This window comes from Anarrhichthys ocellatus, unplaced genomic scaffold, assembly GCF_004355925.1.
Source record: "Anarrhichthys ocellatus isolate YVR2014 unplaced genomic scaffold, GSC_Weel_1.0 scaffold11, whole genome shotgun sequence".
NCBI classification, from domain to species: Eukaryota; Metazoa; Chordata; class Actinopteri; order Perciformes; family Anarhichadidae; genus Anarrhichthys; species Anarrhichthys ocellatus.
The window spans coordinates 12,081,726-12,108,985 of NW_022280041.1; the positions used below are offsets into that span (position 1 = coordinate 12,081,726).

At 42.6% G+C, this 27,260-nt stretch overlaps 1 protein-coding gene across 3 annotated transcripts; it reads left to right on the forward strand.

Moving 5' to 3' along the window:
- The first annotated feature begins 1,701 nt into the window (after positions 1–1,701).
- Positions 1,702–26,807, forward strand: gal3st4 (galactose-3-O-sulfotransferase 4). 3 transcript variants are annotated; one of them, XM_031851278.1, is made up of 4 exons: positions 1,702–2,130; positions 16,436–16,552; positions 18,632–18,929; positions 19,343–26,807. In XM_031851278.1, exons 1-4 carry the CDS (start codon positions 1,910–1,912, stop codon positions 20,438–20,440), a joined length of 1,734 nt encoding a protein of 577 aa, XP_031707138.1. In that variant the 5' UTR covers positions 1,702–1,909; the 3' UTR covers positions 20,441–26,807. The 3 variants fall into 3 exon arrangements, with proteins under 3 accessions (XP_031707138.1, XP_031707137.1, XP_031707139.1); XM_031851277.1 differs by having other exon boundaries at positions 1,705–2,130; positions 18,629–18,929; XM_031851279.1 differs by lacking the exon at positions 1,702–2,130 and adding an exon at positions 11,881–12,360 and having other exon boundaries at positions 18,629–18,929.
- Positions 26,808–27,260: the final 453 nt, after the last annotated feature.

A 27,260-nucleotide genomic window follows, 5' to 3' on the forward strand; every position in this document is an offset into this window, starting at 1 on the left:
CCCCATACAGGGGCCTTTATCTCAAAGGTATAGTGTGTTGTCGGCCTTATCACACAAAAATAGATGTATGCATCTAATCTGCGGCAAGCTTTCACTTCTTAGATTAGATTAGATTACATTTATTCAGGGAGTGCAGTTAGTGACAGTGTGGGCTCCATGGTAGCTCTGACAGGTTGATGGAGTGGATGCAGGGGGCGGGGTTTAGCGAATGTTGCGGAGGCTTGCACAAATACGTTGAAGTATACTTCAATCTTCTTCTTTGGTTTTTCAATGGCGACTGGCATTTAAACAATCAATTCTCTACTTTCCAGGTGTTTCCAGAGAGCCTCAAGGCTTCTCTCAACTCCAGCTGCACCACTTCTCCAGAAACTTACACCACCCAGAAATCTCCTTGCCGCATCTATAATGATGTCAATTTCCCGCCTCTGCCTTCTGGCTGCTTTGTCGTCTCACAACACATCATGTCTCATCTCCTTCTTCATGCTTGCGTCTTTTCTTAGATCCCACCCTGATTATTTCTGTCTTCTGTACTCTCTTTGGACGGTTGGCCCTCCCACGCTGCATGACTCGCCTTTGCAAAGAAGACACTCTTGGCTCTTTCTCCTATTCCTTCTCCCCACATTGAGCACACATACAGACATTGCCCAAACTTCCAACAGCTCTTACACTGAACACGGAACATTGGCCCCCACTAAAGGATTTTTAAAAAGCTTAAGAGATGTTGAAAATAGCAACATATTTAAGAGGTTTTTCCTTTAGTGTGGGGAGAGCAACGATTCTGCCAAAACACCACAGTTCACACTAACAGATTCCATCCATGTCAAAACCATAAATCCTCACAAAACCTCTCGGGCGTAATCTTTAGTGTAAACAAACATGGCGGACCAGTTAGCAATGCTAGTTTCTGTGCTACTTTGCGCTGAAAATTCACAAAGAAAAAAGAAGGATGAAAATCATGGAGATTTACATGTCAGTCCTCTACTTCTGAGGTCCATCTTACTGCTTCATGCTTTGGGTTTGCATTTGGCGTGGCCGCCGTGACTGCGGTTGTCCTTTCTTCAGTCAGCTCAGTTCCCAATTGGCTGTCGTTCTTTCCCACATGACCGCGCCATCGGCTGTCCTCTAGGTTTCTCACACACAACAGGATGTCCGATCAAAATATTGCTCATATGAATCTTTGCTTTTTGAAATCGGTGGGGCCAGGACGGACTTGTGAGCAGATCTGGGGATGTAAAAAACTCTCTTAATACAACTCACACCAGTGGAATATCTGGCTAGATAGACATAAAGCTCTATCCGCAGCTGTGCTATTGAATTGTATAGGTCATCATAATGAAACAGACCGCTAATATCAACCTTTTGTCTGCATTTTCCATTGTCCAACAGTTACCACCACATCTGGTGGAGTGGTAAAGTCTAAAGCGCTAAAAGTTAACGTGAGTCAAATTTGACTCACGTTAGAAAAACGTGAGGCGCTCAAATCAAAGCAAAGCAGAACAGATTTGAACCTCAAACTTTTCATTGTCAAACCTCTTGATTCTATAGTCTTGAGTCTTTTACAGCTAAACAGGACATAGAATGTGTTTCTGAGAACACTGGAGGAGAGAAATAGACCATGCAGTAACAGAATATTGATATTTGTATTTTTCACCCCTTTACACTCTTTGGATCTCCTGGTCTCCGCTCTGCGTGAGACTCCATCAACTGCAGGCTACTACACGAAGATTAGAGACTCTCTTACATTTTAAAGCAGAAAATCCTTTGAACGTGACCGAGGCAGAAATGTCTCACAGTAGGCAGCAGAGGGGGAGGTCGGGTAAATACTTCTACTACTGGACTGGAGGTGCTGCCAACCTGGAGGACGGGAAGGGGGGGAGAGGAATTCTTGAACCCACCGTAGAGGTTTCAGATGACCGCTCCGCGCTGCTCGCGCTGCCTCTGCGCCAGCCAACGGGGAATACCCGGTTTTTGTAGGCAAGAACCACAAGCCGGGGAGTTCTGCTGGAATTCCGCTGGAGAGCATCCAGGCCCGAGAGAAGGACCTCTTCACAGACCGCAGGGGCTTCGTGTAACACCGCACAGCTGTCCGTTTTCACGACACAGTCCACGTCGACGACGCTCTGAAACAAGGTGAGTCCACTAGCAGCGTGCAGAGGGACAGGCTCGCGTGCGTCTAAATGGGGGGATACGGCAAGCAATTTCCCGTTAGTGCCGGTTTACACTTTGAGATTCAAGCGCCAGGATATCCCACAGTGGACTCGTGACTTCTATATAAATAATTCTTGATCCAACTTTCAACATATTAAAACTTTTTTTTTAAATCATTAAATACTGAGCAGCATCTTTACAATAGAATGCCAAGAAAGGGGATTCCAGCAATGGAATCTTAACATTATATTAACAATGAACAGATCATTAATAAATCAATAATAACAAAACAATAAATAAAGAAAAGAAAATTATGTATTTTTCATTTCGTATATAAAAACAGACAAATATTAAAATACTAAATATTGTCCTTTTACCTATAGTGCAATGTATTATTCTAGATTGTTTTGGTGTGAGTTAAAAAAAAAAAAAAAAACTCACTCGCATTATCTCTTCAGAAATAATGACCTGGTTGCTAAAGATAATCCACATTGTTGTGAGCAGTTTCATGTGGGAAGTATGGTGGAAAGAAAATAGTTCCTACATGAAACTGTGTTTGTGTTTTGGCGCTTTGAGCACCACAAGCTGGGTGCCATCTAGCTCCATTATATTGGAGAGAAGTCAGACATCTCTATGACTGATATGACCAAAAATATCTGAGATGATAAATGGCACTACAGGTACCAGGATCAATATGTTTTTATTTTTTTTATTTTGGGGTGAACTGTCCCTTTAATTAAGGTTCCTGCTCTTAATTCCCGGCTGTTGCACCGACATAGGGGCGGTTTACTCTGTTAATCACATTAAAACCACGTCTCCTGGTTAATTAGGGCACATTATGCGACTTACATGCAGTCTGGAAATGAGTTCATTCTCAAAAGAAACCCCAAAACCCTGATGAGTTCATATCTAACGGTCACGGCCCTGCTGGTCTTACCCGTGTGCTATAGTCTCAAGCACACAGAGCACTTGTCGGCTTATGGTGCAGGCATTTGGGCCAACAGTTTTGGGGTAATCTTGTTTGACTGATCCTGGAGCATTAACCCGGCCTGACTGGGCAAGTTTAAACATAGTGCACCAGGTTAGTGGACGAGGATCCATTCCTGTACGAGCATAGGAACGGATCAGTATGTCGGGGTTTATCCTCACTGTGGTGCACAGACAGTCAGTTTCTATAAGCATATAGTTAAATACCTTGTGTTTTATAGAGAAAATATTAATCTCTCTTACATTTATGAATCACATTTATTTCGAGAGATGTTATTGTGTTTGAAGTAAGAATCTTCAAAGTGCTGTAGGCTATTTTCCGGAATATTTAAATAAATATTACAAACATGTTCGGGCTTTTCATTATGTAAGTAATTGAGTTTTTTTTATTTTTTAAAGAAACTCTAAGGTGATTTTTCAACTGATATTTTTTTTTGACAAAGATAGTGATCACTTCAATATATGTACACTTGGTTTATACCCAGTATACAGTACATTATGCCTTTTCAGTTGATGGTTGACAGCCTGATACAAACTTTGCATAAAACATATCAAATGTAAACAAACACAAATATGGCTTTACTGACAATCTTGCACATTCATTTAAAAATGTATTTCTTAAAAGAGTGTGCCACAGCTTTAGACTTGAGACTTCTCATCAGGTCCATTGAGCGAGGCCTGTCGTTTAGGGTGGCCCTGGCTGCAGGGATCTGTACCTGCACCGGGAGGGCAGCAGGGTGGAGGTGTTGATTGAGCTGGTGTGTGATGTCCTGTTCTATTGAGATTGCAATGCTTACAATGGGCTTATTGTTCAGCTCTGCCAGGTTGGGTTTGGGTGAGACCAGGTATCCTGGCAGCGGTGTTAGTTGCGCGTGAGTTTGGCTTGGCCTGTAGCGGATCACATGTTAAAGAAGCAGGAGGAGCACAACTGTAGAATGGACTGATAATGCTCTGATACAACTGACTAGATCCAAACCAACATGCTGTTTACATTGGGCCTCACAGAAACTTTGTTCTTATACATTAAGCTACATCTTAATAAGGAAGTCTATCCCCAGACTCATTAACAAAGCACTTACAAATGTTTGTTTGGTGACTGACGAGTCACTTATCTGATGACATTGTAATTCACCTTAGAGAAACTAATCTTAGTTTGTTTTTTAGAAATATTTCAAGGTCAAAATGGAAGCAAGCAATTCACTGTTTAGTGGGATTTGTCTTCGGCCTCTTTGTGTACCTTCAGTACACGAGTACACTCTTTCCCTTTCTTACACGCTGTGAGAAAAGGTACTTACTGCTCGTTTAGTAACGGATTGTGCCACTAGGCGGTGATGTGTCACCTGTTTGATGACACGGACATAAAACTGCTGTCCTGCTTTGCTCATAGGGCAGGCCCCAGACATAATTCCCTTCAGAAACAACTGCATTTGTTGTACTACTCATGAACAAAAAATTTTGTACCATGGAGAGACCATTGCAATAAGTACTGTAGAATAAACTAACACAGGTCGCACAGTATATTTAGGGCCAATTAAAGTGAAAAGTGTGTAGGTTGGGGTTTTGGATTTAAATGCAAAGTGTCTGCCTTTATCCCTGGTGTCCCCGGGGTTGTGGCTCTTTTATACTGTAGATTATGGCTGCAGGTACTACCAAATGGTTTGATTGAATTTTAAAAAAAATTGATGAAGCTCGTTATTTTTATATGTAAATTTGCTCAAGAATTCAAATGAATAAAAATAAATTGTCAAAATATAATGCATAATTTCACTACGCCAATCACAACACATCGTCAGGTAAAGACAAACATTTGATTTGCCAGCGTTAGCCTGTTAGCTAGCTAATGTTGACCCACAATGACATTCATTTTTTAAGTGAAAAAGTGACGTTGGAGACAACCAGCGTGTGTAGAGGAAATACGAGCCTGATCTCAATTTGGATTAATAATGACAGGAAGTGAGGGCTGAGGGTAAGCAGCATATGATATATACTGATAAAATATAACATCAGTATGTACACCCGTGGCCAAAAGTTTTGAGAATGACACAAATATAAATTTTCACAAAGCTTGCTGCTTCAGTTTTTATGATGTAAATTTGCATATACTCCAGAATGTTATGACGAGTGATCAGATGAATTGCTCGTAAGATTGCACCTAAATCAACCATTTATCGGATCATCAACCCGAGCGCCCAACAAGTCCAGCAAGCGCCAGGACCGTCTCCTACAGCTGATTCAGCTGTGGGATCGGGGCACCACCAGTGCGGAGCTTGCTCAGGAATGGCAGCAGGCAGGTGTGAGTGCATCTGCACGCACAGTCAGGTGAGGACTTTTGGAGGATGGCCTGGTGTCAAGAAGGGCTGCAAAGAAGCCACTTCTCTCCAGGAAAAACATCAGGGACAGACTGATATTGTGCAAAAGGTACAGGGATCGGACTGCTGAGGACCGGGGTAAAGTCATTTTCTCTGATGAATCCCCTTTCCGATTGTTTCGGGCATCCGGAAAAAAGCTTGTCCGGAGAAGAAAAGGTGAGCGCTACCATCAGTCCTGTGTCATGCCAACAGTAAAGCATCCTGAGACCATTCATGTGTGGGGCTGCTTCTCAGCCTTGTGGGCTCACTTACAAGTTTGCCTAAGAATACAGCCATGAATAAGGAAAGGTACCAAAACATCCTCCGAGAGCAACTTCTCGTCAACACTGCAAATATTAACTCTTTGCATAAACTTAATGTAATTGTCAATAAAAGCCTTTGACATTCATGAAATGCTTGTAATTATACTTCAGTATACCAAAGTAACATCGGACAAAAAGATCTAAAAACACTGAAGCAGCAGACTTTGTGAAAACCAATACTTGTGTCATTCTCAAAACTTTTGGCCAAGGGTGTAGATATAAACGGCTCACTCTAAAGAAAAGGCGACAAGTCTTATATTTAATTTTTTTTATTATAAAGAAGAGACATAAGAAAGAAAACATACTCATTACAAATATATTCCGTATCTGCCACTATAGCCCAGCAAAATGCTACACACTGGCCCTTTAAATAGTCAAAATGTTGCATACTACAGTGAAGGATGGTGTGAGAATGTGTGGGATGTTCCAAAACAGAGCTGGAAAGTGAGTCAAAAGAGTTTGAAATGTAGGGTAGGGGTTATAAACCTCCTCGTTCTCCTTGGTTGAACAAAGTGTAAGTGGGTGAGAGGCAAGAGAGTGACAGGGAGGGGGTTGTGGAAGAGAAAACCACTGCAATTAATTAAGGCCCGCCGCGCTCATGTAGAGATCTGAAACTGTGGTCTGTCCGCAGCTCTATTTCATGGCATGCATGTCTGCGGTAGGGAACCACTTCCTCTTCTGCCTCCTTCCACAACATGCCAGCAATCACATAGCACATGTATTTTCATTATGAGAATGAGAAAGACACGTAAAAATGAGCACGCGTGCACAGCGGCCTTGTTGTGAGCTGCTGTAGTCCGCTACAGTGTCGGAGAGTAACTTTTGCGAGTATTACACATAAAAAGATTTGGACAATAAGACCATAAGAGAGTGAGGGAGAGCTAAGAGTGATAAGTTGTTCAGCAAAACAGTTAATCACGAATACGTCTTCAGCACCGACCCTGGTTCACTCCCAACTCGTCAAACACCTCCTCTGCACCTGGTCGCACCACGCTTTCAACCATCTCTAAGGTAAAGCCACCTGCATTGTCAGACGTTCATAGCAACCACACACACTTGAGGTGGATGGGTCCAACAAAGACAGGACTTTGGCCTTTTACCACATTGTTTCACATTGTCAGTTGTTAGTGTCATTGACTCAAGTGTTTGTCACTCGCTGGCTACATGAGTTGTTTGTCATTCACAAGTCAAGCGAGGGGTTTGTCACTTGTTAGTAACGGGAGTCGTTTAGAATTGCTAGTCGCGTGAGTAGTTAGTCACTCGCTAGTCACGTGAGTGGTTTGACACTTTCTAGTTAGGTGACTCGTTTGTCACTCGCTAGTCGCGCGAGTGGTTTTTCAGTCGTTAGTGACGTGAGTCCTTTAAGAGTTGCTAGTCACGTGAGTGGCGAGACACTGGCTAGTCACGTGAGTCGCTAATCACTCGCTAGTCTTGTGAATTGCAAGTCACTGGCATGTCACGTAATTCCTAAGTCAGCCAAGTTCATGTCAACCACCCTCCCTTCCTAAACCTAACTGTGGTCTTGTTTCCAAAAGCTAACCTCCTGAGAAGACGGAGGTTTATTTTGAAAAGACGCCAAGCAGTTGGAAACTCGTCCCTGCCACGACCTAAGACGATTAAGTGGTACCTAGAGCGTCATAGATTGAAGCAAAGGGGCTACTGAGTAAGCGTTCGTATTTGACGAGTTGGGAGGGAGAATGTGATAACTGCACAGTCCAACATCATCGGGCAACATGGTGCGTTAGCCAATCAAATACATTCATCCAGCTAGAAGCATGCAGCCTTCAGACTTGACTTTCTGCTTCATACACACGATGCAGCGCCTCAGGTTTTGGACACAGTGCTATGTTTTGGGCCATATGGGTAAGGTGGAGGAAGGGGGGGGTCAGGAGCAGCTGTTGCTGTGCTCCTTAACAAAGGCTGCAGTTAACCAATTAGAGGATTTATATCTAAATTTAGAATCAGAGCTGCGTCCTGCTGCACACACACTGACTCTGCCTCAATACTGATCAGGTCTGTGTCTTAAAGTGTAGGATTTAAATGTTCCCTTTGCATCGGATTATTCAACAAACTCTGTAGTAACAATGGCACGCACACACAATTCAGCCGTCAGACACATTTTTTTACAATCAACATTTGAAATAATGAAGGCATCTGCAAATGACAAGGTAGTGCAAAATTCATTTTTTACATTTGTGAAAACATTTTTTTAAAGGAACTAAGATATAATATTCCGGCAAAAAAAACCTCCGCCACCTGTTTCAGAGATGATTTTCTTCAGACTCAGGAAATGAAGGTCTAGAATTGTTTTCCCTCTCTTGTCCTTAAGGGCTTCCGTAGCAGCAGTGGAACTAGGGTCGTATACTGGTAATAGAGCGTTGGGAATTCTCACAAAGTCTACTCCGGTTTCTCGGAAACATTCGGGCCAAATGAAATGATTGGATGAGGTAATTACAGTCATGTGCACAGCCACAGATACCAGATTTATTTATTTATTTTAAGGTGTTCCAGTTGGAACACTTTGCTTTGTTGCTCCAAGTGATGCCATAGATTTCCAAAGAGGGATCTCCTCTCCGAAGACCTCAGTCCTGCTCAAATGATTCTCATGTCTATCGATGCTTTTAGGTCACCGAAACAGCTTTAAATGAAGCCAAAGCGTTGACGTTTAATCTCTCTTCACTGCTCTCAGGATATCTGAGCCTTCAAATCGAGGTAGAGTTAGTGAGTAAATTACCTTATTAATGTTACACAGCATGTTGATCTGTAGACTTCAAGTGATATAACACTTTAATGTTAAGTCATAATGTTTACATGCTCACATGAAAAATACATTTATGGACTCTTCACTTACTTTTAAAGTAAGTTGCTTACTTTTCAAGTCCAGGCGTTGGACACCCAGCTCAAGGACAGTCAGACACTAAATATATACTGTATATATATATTTATATATGAGATAAACTAACCTCCACAATGCTGAGGAGGGATTGAAATGATCTGTAATACAGAAAATTAAAGTCTAATTATCTGTAATACAGATAATTACAATCCCTCCTCAGCATTGTGGAGGTTAGTTTATCTCATATTCATGGACTACTTTATTGCTTTTGTACAAGCCCTGTCAAGAGACAAGTTATTAAATGCATTATAAGGAAAACGAAGGTTAAATATCCTGTAAACAATTTGATTTGGCAGCAAAATAATGAATAATCAAATGAAGATTTTTAAGACCTTCTGTTTCTAAAGCATTTCAAAGTGAATTGGCCTTCTTTGCATAATCCCTAGACAGAATAGTAAATAGTGCTTTTATTGGTGAGCTATTTGTCACAGTCGTGATCTTACGTGCCAAGTTATAAAAATTCAGGGGTGCACGGCCACGCACGGAGGCTACGCGCACCACCTGCATCACTGCTGCCAATATGAACTACGCTTAAGTCGGCATGATGTTGGCAGGTGATGAGTGCCACCTGATTTTTGCTGATCGTACTATGGTATATGCCAATTTTTTGTGTCTCATCAGACTAAAGAATATTTCTAATAACATGGGGCTCAATAAATTACAGGTAAACTGGATTTGCTGATATGCTGAGGGGGCCATAAATTCTTTCTAATGGCCATCAGGGGGCGACTCCTCTGCTTGAAAAAATAAGTCAGATTGTATAGAAGTCTATGAGAAAAGGACTCTTCTACTTGATTTATTAAATCAGTAAACATTGTAAACATGAGTTTACACAGTGTACTTTCAGTTCATGAAAGTTAATTGTAACATTTTGGTCGCCTAAAAGTGTCTTCATTCGAGGTTCGATTGTACTTAGCTCCGCCCTCTTGTGGTAAATTGTAAAAAAAAAGTCATAATATACTGATAACAATAGCATGGTTTTAAAGGAAAAGTTATAATCTCATGGGAAGAAAGTTGTGTTATTTAGTATAACTCAACCTGTAAGTTTATTATATATGGTACCCTTGATCATGCGTGAATACATCCCGCCTATGCAGACACCCTATGTAGTATAAACAGTTTAATATGGTGGTAAATGAATATCACTGGCAGGCTCCTGGTCTGTGAGCAGCAGTGACATGTTTTAACAGCTGCAGCAGTGTGAGATTACTGAGCAGCAGCAGCAGTGACCTGCAGAGCTCAACTGCACTTGTCGACTCTGCAGAGAGCAAAACACTCTCAGGGGGACAAATCATGGCGCACCCGGATTTGAATTTGCAGTACGGCGGAGAGCCTTCCATCTTCCCGCACATTTGAATGTTTAAACCCATGTTGAGGATCAAGTGTGACTTTTGGGAAGCTGCCAAGTGGAGAAAGACGTACTATATTTAACAGCTGTTGAACCACTAAACAACTATTTTCTATGTAAAGATATAGTGGAGTAATATAATTATAGTGCATGTTAGCGTGCCCCGCTGGCTAGCTCGCGGCCGCCGCTCTGTACTGCCCTCATACGGTGTTAACAGCTGATAACGCCGTCCCCAATCGATGCTGTTAGCTCTGGCACCGCTGCTGTTTTAGCTGTTAGCATGGTTAGCTTCTAGCCGCCGGTTGAGCTGTTGCCATTTTGAGAGCTGTGTAGAGTCAATAGAAAAGCTCTGAATTTCATAATGAGCACCTTCAACAATGCGTTGTATTTAAAAAAACGTTTTTTTTTTTATATATGTCAAATCTTTATCTGTAAAGTAACTGTACTATAAATTACAATAATTGTGTGATTATTTCTTAATTGTTTTTTTCTTATATAAATATATTCGCAGACAGATGCACAACACTCCCCTTTAATACAACGCACATTCATGTTGAGAACACGTTGTATGCATCCCACTGTACATTCAAATCAGAACCAGGATCACATTTATTGGTCAGGTATGTATTCACATGTAGGAATAACTTTTTTTTGCATCTCTCTTAAAGTGCTTAAACAGATTATTCTTACATAATATACACAATACACCCACATGCTATCTTCCCAACATCTACACCTTTATCTAATCTAATTTATATGTACTGTGTAAAAAAAGTCATTATTCCTACACCTCCACGTCATAGCAGACGGTTACATTGTTGCTGTGTTTATTGGGCCACATGAGCAAGAACTAAACGTAACATTGAGACCGCAGGTGATGATGGAGGTCCAGATGTTATGTCCACATCGGGAATAGCTTTTTTCATATATGGGGAACGTTTTTTTTTCCTCTGACGGCTTCACAGGTTGACGTCAGATTCAGCTGCTTTGTCAATGTTACACAACCCATACCGGAAATACGACCACTTTGCCTTCAAAATAAAAGAACATACTTTGTCACTTGAAAACTTGCTGCAATTATTTTTTTTTTAACAACGGGAGAATCTACCTGTAAGGAGAGAATACATGATTCAACATCTAAATGAATAAATTAAAATAGATTTTGTGATTTTCTGTTGTTGAAAGTGAAAACTGCTTCGGTAGATGGGCGGGGAATTGGTCGCATAGCCTCAGTAATTTAATTTTTCTGTTAAATTTAATAATATAAATTACGAGTTAATAAGGACAGTAACCATGAGAGGCAACCTTTGAGGACACTGAGGTCATGTTTGGACGAGTTAATACACAACTAAAAACATACATGTGGTTGCTATTCTGATTCCATGAGCCAATTCTTATTATTCTTTAGTGCTTTTAGGCCAACAAAATATTAAATAAATAAAGGCTACAATTTAAGTGAGTAAAAAGCCAACCTTGTTTTTGTTTTAGGTCCTTTGGATTTGTGTCTGGACCCCTGAACTCTGTGTGTCATGGAGATTGTGGTATTAAAGGGTTATGAAAACTTCAGTCTTTATGAATATAGTTTTGTAATCTCTAAACTAAAAGATGAAATTCATTTTTTAAAACTGCAGATAGAGAGTGTCTGTGTGTGACAGGTCGTGGGCCTGTTTAAAGGTACTATAGAAACAAAGAGCATCATGGGAAATGCAGGGATTGACCCTGGGACATCAGGTGACTCCTCCTTAAAATCGCCTGCAGTGTGGATGTTTGAGATGGAGGCAAACCTGAAGACAAACGTGTTTTATGGCATGAAGATGTTGTTATGGTTCTCTTGTACTACTTTATAAGGTAGTTTGTGGCTCATTGTAGGACGCTCTTTCACTAAGACACGCATTGAAGAGTTTTAGGATAATTAATAGACAAATATTGTCTTTGTGCATTTTGCTGGAGGTCTTTAGTGGATTGTCCAAAAAATTGTATTTTATTCTGAAAAGTGCCCGGAACCACACTCATCTTTCTGCGCACGGCTGACCACAGTGTGTGAGTGTGTGTCGGCCGTCAGCAGGATAAAGCGTTGGAGCTGTCGGTGCACACACACACACACAGACCAGAGCAGCTATCAGCATCCTAGAGACTGACCCGGGATCCGTGCGGGGGCTGCTCCGAGGGGTCCATGGCCTGATCTGTACGCGGCGGCCGAGCAGCTGCAGCCGAAAGCCTCTCGAGATGCACCGAGCTCTCTTCTGCAGCCGCACAATAACACCGACGCCGGCCCGGGGACACAGCTATGCTTTTCAGACGGAGAGCCAGGTAACGTTAAGCTAAAACCTAGCAGGAGCCACCGGAGAGAGAGAGGGAGGGGGGAGCGGGGGGAGAGAAGGAGTCGAGTAACGTTCCGGTGGGCTGGATGCAGTGATTGTGGGGGAATAAAAAAGGTGGCGCTGCGCTCTGATCCTGCAGAGAAAGAGGGGAGGGGGGGCTGCTTCAAAGGCCTTTCTGCACGTTTTCTTTTCTTCAAACCATCTGCGAGATTTATTCCTGTCTATTACAGCGCGCGCATGTGTGTGTGTGTGTGTGTGTGTGAGTGTGTGACTGGAGGCTGGGCTGTCCACTGAAGGCTTCTTTGTGTTGTGGTGGAGACTGGCCACTCATTCTGTGTGCAGCACCGCTGTTGTGTATTCGTACCGCCCATCTTCTGCTGAGACTATGGAGGGATTTCTTTTACCTCTGTTCTCCATATGTTTATAACACATGTTTAATATTGTCTGGTGGCTGTCGGTGATCACAGTGATCACAGCCATCCGGCCACAGCGGAGACACGTGAGTGTTCAAGTGGTTACTGTTATGAGACAGAAAAACACACACACACACACGCACACACACGCCACCTTATGTGTCTAATTATCACAGAAACGTTATTTCCTATTTTGTGCACACTAACATATCTCTTTGCAACACATTTGCTTTATTATTATTACACAATATCATATACAGCCAGTTTAATTATGGAAGCAATAAATAACAATTTCCATTGTAGATTAATCTGTTGTAAAATTGTTCAGAATAAAGTGAAAAGGTTAATTAATGATCTGTTGATCAAACAATTAATCAACTAATTGTGTACAAAAAACAGTTTATGACTAAAACTAAATATTAATTATTGTTAGTTATTCTTGTCAATTTATTGCTATTTAAATGAAAGTTGAACTATTGTTTTTTCAATTAATCATGATGTATAAAATAAAAATAAAATATTATCACCTGAAAACTCAACTGAGCAAGGAGAAAGAAGAACCAGAAAGGGATTTTTTTTCTGGATAAATTGTGAGTTTTTCCTGCTGTACTTTCTCAAACTACATATCTAGCATAAAGAAATGGAGGGGGGGGGGGTACTTTTGATGCACAAATCATTTAGCAGTTTTAGATTTGCTTGGCAGAGATAAGTTGGGACCTTTACTCTAGGTTTAGCTATAACTTCTTGCCTAAAAGTCAGTGAAGCTCATTCACAAGCTTGGAAGCTTCAAAATGTCATAAAGTAAAGCTGGGGTAGGCAGGTTTTTTTTCTGCCATCATTGGGCAACAACGTCAGGATAACCTTTCAGCGTATTGTAATACAAGTCTTCTGAGATAAAACTAGATGTCTGCCCCTCCTCTTGACTCTGCTTTCAGGCATTAGAAAACCTAGCCCGTGGGAGACTCCCTGGTCATTACAGACAGAGGACGTTCATATTGGCTGTCACAAATGCCGATGTGCGTGCACGTCCCTTCTGATGGCGAAGGACTGATTTAACTGCTGAATATCCTGCAGGAAAAGTTGCCATTCCAGCATCGGCAACAACTGCCTACACTGCAAAGCAATTCAAAAAGGGAAGAGGTACTTATCAAAAAGAGAGTCTGAAGTGAAGAGTTTCAGATATGGAGAGAAAATGTCACTAATAGTTTACCCTTCTGCTCACAGCTAAGGCAAGCTCACGGCTAACGTTAGCGTAAAGCTGATCTTTTCAACGATTTATCTTCATCTTTCTGATAGTTTAGCCTCCTGCTAACCCTAGCCAAAGGTAAGCTCACGGCCGACTAAGACCCTGTCTACAAGTATTTTTAAAACGGATATTTTTCTCTGCGTTTTGACCTCTCATCCACACATAAACAAAGTTTTAGGTTACTAAAACGGATATTTTTGAACTTTTTACATTTGAACAATGCTACACCACTTAACGGACAAACGAAGGCGTCTCATGCCCCTTATGTTATTTGGTCAACCTCAAGACTACTGTTTCAAAATCAAATACTGTAATACTTTTATTTCACAGCAGTGGTGACGCCTCGCACAGTTTTATGGAATCGGAGCAATTGACACGTACGTCTACAAGACACAAAATAATATAATTTGGCCGAAATATCCATGGTATTTATTAGTTTTTGCTATTTTTCCACAGCGTACATAAAGCTTAACATTACAGACAGTTTCACTTCAACAACAGCCAGCAAAGATCAGTTAAAGGTACCTGAAGTAAACCCCGTCATTCAACACCACTCTGCGGTGTCCACTGCGGTGTCCCGTGTCAACCGCCCCACGGTACTTTGTCCAGGCGGTCTTGAGCTTGGTCGATATTGACTTATTTATCACGTGTTTTGCATAAGGAAACTCTTTCACAACCGTTTCAATGTATTTCTTGGCAAGATACTGTTCCTGAAAGGCCACTGAGATGTCTAAATATTTTGTATAACAAGACTCCCAATCAATGTGGCGCTAAGCAGCAACTCTGTCCGTCTTCCATCCGTTCTCTTGATTTTTCTAAAAGTTTAGTCTTCTGCTCACCGTAACCAAAGGCTAACTTATGGCTTACGGCTGCAGCAAAGTGAGCAGCAAGCCAATTTATTAGCAACATTTCCTCTCTATTTCTCTAAATGTTAAGCTTTTTTTGTTACAGTTAGCATAAGTCTAAACTATTAGCAACATTGTCTCTCCATCTTTGAAACTCTTTGCCGATATTGTAGCTAGCTAGAACCTTAAATCACAGTTTGTCATCCCAAATGGCTTAACAGGAAAGCAAACAGGACAGTAACTCTCATAGTAATGCCGCCATGTAACGGTATCAGGATCACAAGTGTGATCTGGATGATGTTGGAAATATACAATATGCTGAAAGTTTAACATGGATTTTGTTGCCCAATGATTCCAAAAATAAACTGTCGAGCCCAGCTTAACTTTTTGCCAGTTTTATTTTATTATTAATAGCTTGTTCGGGGTTGTCCATCTGGCAATAAAATGAGGTGCGGTTGGTCGTTTCAGCTGCACCCATGTGTGTTTAACCGCTAAATGTTCTTATTATGTAACAAGGCAGGAGCGTGCCAGAACAGACCACTCTGCTATCGACTGCATTTACTGGGACTGTAAGTTTACACTGTGGTATGCAAATACACTGAAGTGGTCTCCCACTCACAGATTCAGCTCCGTACCACTGACTACAGAAATGCAGTTGTTCAGTGTTACATTAGCAGGGGTTTGTGTGCAGACTCTATCCACCCGTGTCCCAGTTTTGACTTTACAGACGTAGTTTTATCTGACGTTCATCTCAATCCCATGAATTCTGTATTACCAGGAGGTCCTGTTCATTGATTCGCAGCCTCGGCCACAATGACCTATCCCCTTCTTCACACACAGGCAGCCTCTTTCTCGTCCCTCTCTCCAGACTGAGGCTAGCAGGCATGTTCGCGTCCGGCACGTCACTTACATACTCACCTCTGGTTGGACGGTTATTCTCTTCCTTTGCCGCTTCACTGCCGAAGAGTTATTTGGAATGACATGGCAAAAAGTTTGTGTTCATCCCTTCGAGTCAAGATATATAAGGCAAAGAACAAATCATCAAAAACTGTCAGCGGACTTTTCGATCAGAAAATTCAATTCTGAACAATCAGTGTTGGTGTAATGAATCTTGTCTCTGGATGCTCTCAGGCTGCTTTCGTCCCTGTGATGATGATGATGATCTTTATGACTCATCCAAATGTCTCCCTCTCCCTATCCCTTCTTTTTTGCCTCTACACCCTCCTCCCTCCCACGCTCTGCTCATCTCTTCATCCCCTCTCTGTTTTCATATGACATCATCTCCCCTGGTCCCCCTCCTCCACCTCATAACATCATCTCTCCTTCCCCATCCATCCATCCCTTTGTCCCTCCATCATTCATTCCACTTCTCTCCTTTCCCCCCTTTTCTCTTCCCCCCCCCCCCCCCCCTCCACTACCCTCTCTAACCTTTTCTTTGACCCGTCATTTCCTCCACTTTTACCTTTGTATCCCTTCTCTATCGTCTATCTATTCCTTGCTCCCTCCATCCACCCACCCACCCATCCATTCTTACCTTTGCCCCTCCACCTCTTCTCCCAGGATGTTGCGGTGGCTGGTTTGTGGTCGGGTGGGTCCAGTCTGGATGTGGAAAGCGCTGCTGCTCTTCGTTGCCATTGGCTTCGCTGGCCAGCTGTTGGGGGTCATCTTCAACAAGAGGTATCTTATTGCTCATTGCTCATTGTACTTTTCTTTTAGCTTTAGCTCTAGCTTCAGTTTTTGCATTACAGTTGTTTGCCGTACAACCTGTCAAAGGCCAAATATCTGCAGCGACATCTTTGATAGAGTTGCTCTCATTGAGTGTTCACCGTTGAAAGGAGTGTATGTCTGTTCACTTCATTTTATTGTGCAATTGAGGCACAAACTGCATATGCACAGCTATTAACTACAGCAGCATGACTCGCCTATTTTGATTTTCCGCTCGCAGCCGTCGGCTCACCATGTGACAGCGTCGACCACAAGAAACACACTGAGGAACTGAGGAGAACAATGCAGGAGCTAAATGTCGTGGTGTTGAACTTAATCACGGGACACTTCTTTACCAAACATAAAAAGAGGTCGTTGTGCCAAAAGTCGGGCTCGGAGCTCTGTCAGCTTCACGGCACTTTATTTGGATAGTCCGCTTGCAAATAGTTTCTAGGGTATTTGTATAACAGATAATCTATAGAGACAATTCATGAAAATCCCTCTAAGTGTGTCCTGTTCCTAACAATGCCTAACCGTCCCATGCAAACGGGGCTCATCTGTGGGGCTGATAGGGTGAGCACTGGGAATGGACCGTGGTGTTAAACATACACAGCCTGCGCCTGGACGGGCTTCATGCCTTTTGAGTTTGAGTAGAGTTCACACTCTAAAATCCACCGAGATTGAGCCTGTGTTGGCAGGAGAGAAAAAAAAACTCTGCACTACAACTCAGGACATTTAAAAAGATGTTTAAATCTTGTAATAGCCTGAAAATGAGCTCTTAGCTTCATGAGATATGAAATATTTATCTGGCAAATTGAAACAAGCTGTACTATTCTGCTACAGCTGCTGTTTGTTAAGATAACGTGCACTGATACTTTTAAGAAGTTTGGAAGTATATTTTAATATTTAAAAAAAATTCCCAAAGGACGATTTGAACAGACATATGATTTTGGTATTAATACTGAGATACTGCACACAGTAAGACTATAATTATTAGTTATTTATTAACCCTGAAGTAGTCTTTGACTTGACCCCGCACAGGGCGTCTTCAAAGCTCACCATTTAACTCCTTCACTTTAACCTCTTAACATCTGGTTCCAAGGGCCCTGAGGGAGGTTCAGGTTTCAGGCCCTCTTCCTGCTGACAGCATGTCTAATGGTGCGCTCAGAGCAAAACAACTGGCTTTTAAAAGTATGCTGCCCTCTAACTGACCTACGCACTAGCGCCTGACTGATGCAGGATTTATCAGTGTGATGCAAATATTGGTATTTCCGATAAGGATCCCGAAGATTTGGCTAGAATAACATGCCCTTTTATAATTGAGTCAAGCACTTACCGGTCAAGCTCTACGATACACCTACTTGCAAACTTTCCCTCATACATCCCAAAAAGCGTTTTCACAGAGTTACAAATCAAATCAAAATCTGCCATAGTTTGTTCAAAATGTCAACGCAGAAATGGAAGCTCTAACTCTAAAGCAGACACACAGAATTAGCAGAATGTAAGTTCGTCTTTGGTCTCCTCCAGGAAAATAGTTAAGTTGTTAAATGCTCCACTACGTTCACCAACTAAAATTGAGTTGCTAACTGTCTCGCAGTTTTCCCATATGAACTCTGGACATTGTCAGGAGTTGTCCTTTCACACATGTAGCACACAACAGGAGATAGTATGTTAAGGTGCCTTCTCAACTACTAGAAATACCCCGCTTGGTTTTGGCGAGGGGTGGCACCTCGCTAGAGCTTCAGGAGGCATAACATGACGCGACAAAGCGGTCATGTAGCCGCTTCGTAATTTGGTCATAAACAACCAATATCTTGCCGCTTCTTGAACTTGTCTAACAATTTTGGCGTTGTCTTTAGTCGAGGGAAGCCCTCCTGCTGCTGCTGGAAACCTAGTTAATGAGAGTTTACCAGAAACCAAGGCAGTGTGGGCGCTAGGAGACATTTCTCTTACATTCCATGGAGTCATTTGAAATTTTGTTGATTAGTGCTCAACTGCAGGATTTTCAATGCACACAGTTTGAAATGGGATCTTTACCTTTTCCTCCAGCAGTGTCCAGACAGCTGGTCGCTCCATCTTCACGTCCCCTGATGCCCAGGGGCCCTCTCTGGGCTCCTGTCAGCAGCACACACACATCATGTTCCTCAAGACCCACAAGACGGCCAGCAGCACCGTGCTCAACATGCTGTACCGCTTCGGGGAGGAGCGCGACCTCCGCTTCGCCCTGCCACTGGGCTACCAGCTTGGCTACCCACTCCCCTTCAATGCCCACAGGGTCAAAGGTTACCGAGGTCCCAGAGCCGTGGAGTTTCACATCATGGGCAATCACATGAGATTTAACAAGCCTGAGGTGAGTTATTGAGAAGAGGAGAGGGGGCAGTGGAAAGACATAGGGGACGATGATGATGGGGTATTCTGTAGTGATGTGGATATAATGTACTATAAAGTGGTCTGAATTGGTTGGTTTTAGGTTTTTAAAACTTACATACATGTTGTTTCTATCCAAAACTTTAATATGTATCTGTGTAGGTCTATGGACAACGTGTTCCTTAAATAATTAAAAAAATGTCCTCTTATTCCTTAATTATGAGCCAAATTCAGCAAATAATCCTTAGTAACATCTTCTCTTTATCTTTAATGTGACTCAGGAAACTCACCAACTCTATAAATAGTTGATTACTCAACTCAGGCGAAACTGACAAATGGCGGTTTGTTTGATAGCACTTATTAGTGACTACAAGTTCTCCTTTTCTGTTTTCGTAGGCGGAGAAGGTGATGCCTGCAGACACGTTCTATTTCTCCATCATCAGGAACCCGGTCGCTCTGGCTGAGTCCTCCTTTGCCTATTATAAAGAGGTAGCACCTGCCTTTCGGAAGGCCAAAACCTTGGGCGACTTTGCTGACTACCCTAACAAATACTACGACCCTCGTCTCCGCAACAACCACTATGCCCGCAACCTGTTGCTGTTTGACTTTGGCATGGACCACAATGCCAATTTCTCTTTGGCACTGGCTCAGCATGCTGAGCAAATGATCCGCCAGACCTTCAAGCTGATTCTAGTGTCTGAGTACTTTGACCAGTCCATGATCCTGCTGAGACACGCCCTCTGCTGGCCGCTGGATGCCGTCGTCTCATTCAGCCTCAATGCCCGGCAGCAGAAGCCCAGCGGCATCGGGGGGATGAGCGGGAGCTGGGTGGGCAAAGTGGCGACGGCGACCGGCGTCGGTGGAAAAGGCGGGCGCTTACAAGCCAAAACAGTGACCAATATAACGGAGGAGCAGCGGGAGAAGCTGCGGCAGTGGAACGCCCTAGACTGGCACTTATACAAATCCTTCAACCGGACCTTCTGGGAAGAAATCAACCAGTTCGGTCACGCCCAGATGGAGGAGGAAGTAGCTCTTCTCAAGATGCGGCGGGAAGATCTGGCCCGGGTTTGTCTCAGGGACGGCGGGAAGCCTGTGGAGGCTCATCGGATCCGAGACAAAAACATCCGCCCGTACCAGAGTGGGTTGGTGAAGATTCTCGGCTACGAGCTCCAGCCGGGTCTGGACAACGCCACCAGGGTGGCCTGCCTGAGGATGATCCGGCCCGAGATCCAGTACAAAGACGTGCTGGATGCGAAGCAGTTCCCGCGGGCTCTGGCCGCCCAAGTCCAGCCTGTGCAACAGAACCAGGGTCTGATAGTCGCAGCTGGCGGCTCTTTTTTAAGACATGACTCGTCCAGGACAGGAGAGAGGGTGGTGGGGGGGGAGGCTGGGGTGAGGACTGTGGAGGAGGGGGAGAGAGACTGGGACGGAAGCCGATTAATGAGGAGGAACCGGACTTTGATAGGGGGGAACGATAAAGGACGATTGAGATGAGGTTTGAGGTGAATCTGGTTCCTGAATACGGTACCTTTGGTCTCTAAACAGACGGACTAATGAAACTGAAAACTGAGCCAGGTGCGGTTTACACATGAGAAAACAAAAAAAGCTCCTCCTTTGCACTTCCACTTCTTGAGTTGTTTGCTTGTTTTCTTAAAAAATGGTCATTGCTTTCAGTTGGTGTAATTGTCGTGGACTACTTGACCCTTGGGATGAAAGGACCACTTTTATATAAGGAAAAGCGCTTTTTAGTGCTGTCGGTACCTTCTGCTTCGTTTATTTATCGACACATGGAAGCCTGTTTTATTCCCTCTTCATGTTAATACTTTTGAGAGTGAAGATTTCCACGTTGTCCTCAGCGCACATGCTTGAAACTTCTCGAAGTAAAGGTAGATGTAGCCCCAGTTTTTGCCTCTCATGCAGAACCATTACATTGAGCGAAGCAACTGTCCCGGTAAAATGTAAATACCTGGCAATCTTTAAAAAACACAGCATTTCCACAGTCCATTCAAAAGTTGTGACTATATTTATGAATCAAAGCAAGAATGGCAGCTGGAGATGTCAATGTCAGCTCAATGTCCAACCATTTAAAATATTTATTGCAAGTCATGCTTGTCTATATTGATTTTTCCTTTCAATTATTTTATATTTCCATGCAAAATAATGTATATAATGTACAACACAAGCAAGGACATTTGTTATTTCCCTCCACCTGAATAAGGAAACAGTTGCAACTTGGACTATGGATAGAAAAACATACTAAATGCCGTTAAACCACCTTCTGGGTTTTTCCAAAGATTGCATGCTTTGCTCTGTTACTCTGGGATAACGTGAGAGGCACACACTGGGGTCAGATTATGGTACAACACCAATATCCCATTGCTGATGTGGTTCGTAAAGTCACTATAGGCTGGTACTCGCTCATGGAAAAAAAGAATTAGGATAAGCGTTGTATTTCTCTGTCGCAAACTTAGTTCAGCTTCAAAGTCGACACTGAGCCCCGTCTAGAGCACTGACCCGAACCGCTCCTTAAATATCTCTTAATAATACAAGAGGTGGAAAACAATCCGAGGCCTGTGCGTCTGTTCAGAGTTGCCTGATACTCGCCGGCCTGCTGAGTCTGTTTCATATGAACAGTTCGGGTACATTCCTTCCTTCCACTATCTGCTGAAGTAGCCGTCCGACACATGCGACACAGGCGTTTTCATGGAGACCCATTTCAAAAAGAAATTCATATCGTTGTTAGCCAAAATAAATGTCAAAGCTGCTGCTTGTTGAAGGTGAACTCCCTCATTCTTTATAACGACCTCAGCTCTACAGAATGCCTCCCAGATTAACTCTGAGCAGCGAGTCAGCAGGTATTCTGGGACGTATGGTCAGACAGGCCACAAAGACACACTACAGCTCCAACACAAAGATATAATATTCCAAGAGGACATCAGTGTTGTTCAGGAGTCTGCCTAGCTACTAACAATAAACAACTTAACAATGAAAGCAAATAATAAGCAATGCATCTAGAAACAAGACCAAAAAAATAGGCAATACTTCCTTAAAAAGTATGTCAAAAATACAACTCGCATCTTAGAAATACAACTCTATATTAAGGCCATTTTAGATATAAGGGAAGTATGGAGCCGGGAGAGGGGGGGTGATAGTCTGAGGAAACAAAACGCTGAGATTAAGAAAAGTAAATAAAGAAGAAACATATTTTGAGATTCTCTGAGATTAAAGTGGTAAATTTCCTCCAAAGAACTCAAATTTACCAGAATATTCTCTGAAGTAATAAAGTCATAAATTTACGAGAAACAGTCCAGCGGCACGGAATTCCTTTGCATGGACATAGAAATGTACGTCTGACTGTTTTTTTCCGGATGTTTTGCTGAACGTGGGTGCTGTAGTTCATTCTGACACAACTGCATTTTGGATCTGAGAGCACGCATCACTGCAAGGAGTGGGAGTCCATGTTTACACTGCAGAGGGGGATTAAGCAGATTTTACGAGGACATGAGGAAGTGTCGTGTGCAGCAATATACTAACAGGGGAAATCTGTTCCAAATGAAGGCCTGGTTCTGGACAACTAGAGAAATTTCTGTTCTTTTACTGTTGAAATGTCATTCTTTTATTTGACATTTCAAAGTTGCATGTAGTGTTTAAAAAGTGAGGGGGGAAAAGGGAAGATTTTTTGAAAAATGTATGAAAGCATTTGAGTATGTTGTGGGGAGAAGTGGCGGCGGTTAGAACTGGCACGTCTCAGTTCAACTCAAGCCGGCGGCAATTGTCTTTTTCCTACTATGGCCATGGCATGACCCGCCCTACTCAGCCTCTGATTGGCTGACCATGATATTCTTACCCCAACTCTAACCAATCTCACCGCTCATGCTGCTTAAACCTAAACAACCCAAACCAACTAAGGCCATCAGCACTAGCCCGTAATCGTAATTCGGCCGGCCGACGGTGCAGCTGCGACACAGCTCGTCAAGTCTTCAGTGGCAGCTCATCTGTTTCAACAGCCAATCAGTTCGTAGCAAAGTCAGCTGGTCAAGTCAGTTACAAACTGTTAGCTGGCTGAAATGGAAATAAAGGTTTTGGACGGAGGAAAGAAGGGATCACCTTGTCAGTTTGAGGAGCAGGCGTGTCCGTTCCATCCGTCTTCGTCCACCATATCCTTTCTCTTTGCCAACCGTGGGACTCCTGCCGTCAACACCTTTCACAGGCTTATTTATAACTGATAACTTTATCTAAGCCAGGTGTCTAGATGTCCTACTTTTCCTCTGAAAGCTAATTGAACAAAAGGCCTTTGAGAGCTACTCATAGACCAAGTTGTACATCGCCAATAGCAGACATGTCTTACTTTTATGGTCCTTTGATAACTTTTCAGTCACGGACTCTATTACAACCCGGCTGTAGACAAAGGGGTTTCTGTGTTTCGTTAGGATGTGCGCCACTAAACAAAGCCTCTGTTGCCCATTCCTCATGAAAATAGTTTATTTTTTGCCTTTTATTGGCCTGGCTATTTTCTGAGGTCATTGCCATATCTGGTGTGCGCTTGCTGGTCTGCTGACAATGCCAAATGTTACGGCGACGCTGGTGTAACCAAACTTGAAAAGCTTGTGAACCCAACGGTACAGCCAGAATTTCGTGGCCTGGGCTCCTTTGGCGCACTTGTTTTTCATGTGGGCACATGGGTGGGATCAGAATGTAAAACAGGCTGGTTTCACAACGTCAAAAGTGGTTGCAAGTTCCAGCCCGGCATCTTCGGTCTGAACCGGGCCTGAAAAACCTTCAAGGAGGCCCTGAAGAGATTCCACGGTTCCTTAAAGCAAAGTGGATTACACGTTAGCATATACGATCAAGTAAAGCTGCTGTTTCCGTGCGAGCGCTTTCTGAAGGTAATCAATACCAAACACAAATGAAAACATCTTCAGTGTGTGGTGGCAGCCGTTCTCCGGTACCCTGCAGTCGTTAAACTGGCTGTCAGGCGGTGCAGGAAACCCAAAGCGAGCACCTCTCTAGCTGCTGTGGGACTGGATGGCAGACTGTGGTCTGTGTAGGAGCAGTCAGAGCACTTCAAAGCGGTCTGCTGCGGTTTTACACTTTCTGCTGTCAACACAGTCTTTCCTGTGACAATGACAGTCGTACCATTTCAAAATTATATTAATATTCTGCAAGTACAGAGGTCCAGCCAGGAGGCCTGTGGCTGTGTGCCAGATCACAATATTCAGTATTGTTTCTTCATATTTTGCCACTCTTTATAGTGAGTTATTGCGTTGGAAGAGACGTAACAGTTTAGGGGAGCTGCAGCAGATAAAGTGATTCAATTAGAGTGCTGATATTTGAAGATAATAGTCACGCTCTGACCAATCAGAAGTGAGCATTCTCCGGGCCGTCATACATAGATTTTGTTCAGGTACAGTCAGCTTGCAGTTTGTTGGCGCTCCAGTTGGACATTTGAGTGATTGATGCTAATCGTCCCAAACAGAGAGTGTTCCACAGAACGGCAGAGCGTGTGAATGGTGTCACCTTACAGCAGAGGGGGGAATTGGGTGCACTGCATTGTGTTGTCATGGCTGCCTCCTCAGTTTCCTCCCGTGAATAGGAGGTTTGTTGCTCAGCTTCCTTTGGACACTGAGGAAATAAAGAGCTCGCTAGGATTTCAAATGATAAGGGACGTACCTGTGTTTTGTCTGTGTTCTCTCCGTCCAGGCTAACATTGGTTTTCATTTATTCCACTACAATCGGAAGCTCAACTTGCAGACAGTTTGCTTCAGTTATGTAATCCATCATTACAGTGGCCTTTCTATGGAATATGGAGCCTCACACTGTGCATCATAGTGCTGCACGGCTGCCTCCTGCAACACCGTTTCTATCGCTAATAAGATGTGATGTGGGACAAATGACTCGGACCCAGTGAGGTCTCTTCTATTAAAGTCAATACAAACTGCAGCAAATCAAAGATGTCGCTGGTGTTTCTTCCTCTCTCAAGTACTAAAGTGCTGATCAGCAGTGTTCAGTGCTGGCACTGGTGAGAGGAAGCTGTATTACACCATTACTATTGAATTTAATGGAGGGAACCTCGCATTTGTAATATTTTTCCCCAACTCATAAGTTGATGTGAATATTAGCTACCGTCTGATGAGTTTGTAGTTGAAACATTCTTCCCATTTTCACGTTTTATTTTTAAGAGTTGCTTATTGACGCCTATACTGAAATTAATTTAAGAGTTAAAAAACAATTACTTAAAGGGACAGTTCACCCCAAAAATTCACCTGTAGTGCTATTTATCAGTCTAGATAGTTTTGGTGTGAAATGCAAAGTGTTGGAGATATTGGCCGTGGGGATGTCTGCCGTCTTTCCAATATAACGGAACTAGATGGCACTCAACCAAAAGAGAGAAAAAAATTAATTTGAAAAAGTCAACGCAAACATTACGACCCGGTTACTCAAGATAACCCACAGTCTCACTTATGAACGATTTATTTTCTGCCGAACTACACCCGGCCACCGCATCTCCACGACAGAACAAAGCGATGCATCTACACTCGATACTGCTAGCTTACCTAGCATCGCTAGGCCGAGGAGGACTGTGCCTGTAAACATAACATGAACATTAGATACTTGTGACTATTGCTCTTAACTGAGGGAGGGATATTTCTTTTCACCGTCTAGTAGGGGCCGCCACTGTTGAATGAACGCCGATGCACAGAACAGAAACACGACATGCTTTGTTTCACACCTTAGGATGCAGTCGTATAACGGAGCAGGGCTTTAAAACGGCTTTAAAACCTCCTTCTGTATTTCATACTAATTGCCATTTTGTACATACTGTATTTATGAGGGTTAAGAGGTGAAGTGATGACAAGGGGAAGGTGTTTCCTGTCACGGTGTGATGGAATCTGTTACTGATGTTTATGCACACACTCCCCCATATGCCACTCACTAATTATGTTTGGCTCATAATTCCGTGTTATCATTTATTGATTTCACCTGATGATTAGCTAATGTTTTACACAATGTAATTGTCCACATTCAGAATTTCAGCAGAGTGTAGAGAGAAATTAAAATTCCTCACACTAAACGTTAATTTGATTATTTCAGATGTGATTTATTTTTTCTCAAAACCACATTATCTAGTCCGTATTGTGTGTATCCTCTCATGAATATAATATCGTTTAACTCTATATTTGAGGGATAATGATCTTGAAATGATTTTCTCTTAATTGTTATTATGAATTGAGATGTTCTGAGAGTACAGTGTGTTTCCTGCTCACACTGTGCACACACATCACTGCATACACACCCAGTTACACAAACAATCTCTCTCCTGACAGGCTGCAGAAAGTCAAATGAAAACTGCTTGATGTTCATGCCTGTCTGGTCCACAAACAGTTAAGCTCTGTTTTTATTCTTCCAGGAGAAATGGGATTCTGTTTTTTTACTGACATGGTACTGTGACTTATTTTCTTGCTGTTAGTATTAAAGTTGTCACATGTGAACACGTTGTATGTTACATTGAGTGTCGGAGTAAAAGGTACGTCTCGTGTCAGTCTCAGACTGAGGTCTGTGGCACAGTGGGATCCGTCTTCACTTCATCTGAGCAGCTTCCACCTCTGTGCCGTGATTCCCACAACACTGGGTTGGGTCATCGCTGAGAGGAAACACTTCACTGATCTGATATTCTCTCAAACTGTTACAGATTTAACTCAACTGGACGGGGCAGCGGTTCATTCAGAAAGCAAAGGTGTACTTCGGTTTGGATCTTACTTGAAAATGTTTTATTTTTTTGGTTTTTATTTGGGGGTGAAACTTGTGCTAGATCACGCTCTTTTTTCTTTCTCTTGTACTGAATAAAAGCAAAATTTATTTGACTCCACTAACACATCTCCTTGATTTTGTCGGGGCCTACACATGTGACTTTATTCTTTAAATTTATTCTCAGAGGAAAATACTTTTTTTTACCCTACTACACTGATGTTTATGAATGAACTTCAAATAGCTAGCGTGTTAAACTAAGCCAGATTGAGGGAGAGTGGAAAAGCACATCTCGATATGGCTTCATAATAACAAGCAACTTTCGACATATATTGATGGTTAAGAAAAACAAGCAGTTTAAACTATGGTTGAAAACAATGTAGGGGCCGGCTAATGCAATTGTGTGTCCCAAATAACCCAACACATCCCCTGAAAATAGTTTTGCGTCACAATGCTACTTTAAAGCCAGTATGACTGTATTTGCGAGCTTTTTTCATCTGTGATGTCTTATCTAATCGGTGTATTTTTGTTTATTAATTGTTTAGTTGTGTTTTACATTCACTGTGCT

What these genes read in the sequence shown, in the direction of transcription:
- gal3st4 (XM_031851277.1), top strand. Translation starts at nt 1,910, where the DNA reads ATGACCGCTCCGCGCTGCTCGCGCTGCCTCTGCGCCAGCCAACGGGGA. An exon ending in CGACGACGCTCTGAAACAAG is followed by an intron (nt 2,131 to 16,435) that starts GTGAGTCCACTA and finishes CTCTTCTCCCAG; the next exon opens with GATGTTGCGGTGGCTGGTTT. An exon ending in TGAGATTTAACAAGCCTGAG is followed by an intron (nt 18,930 to 19,342) that starts GTGAGTTATTGA and finishes CTGTTTTCGTAG; the next exon opens with GCGGAGAAGGTGATGCCTGC.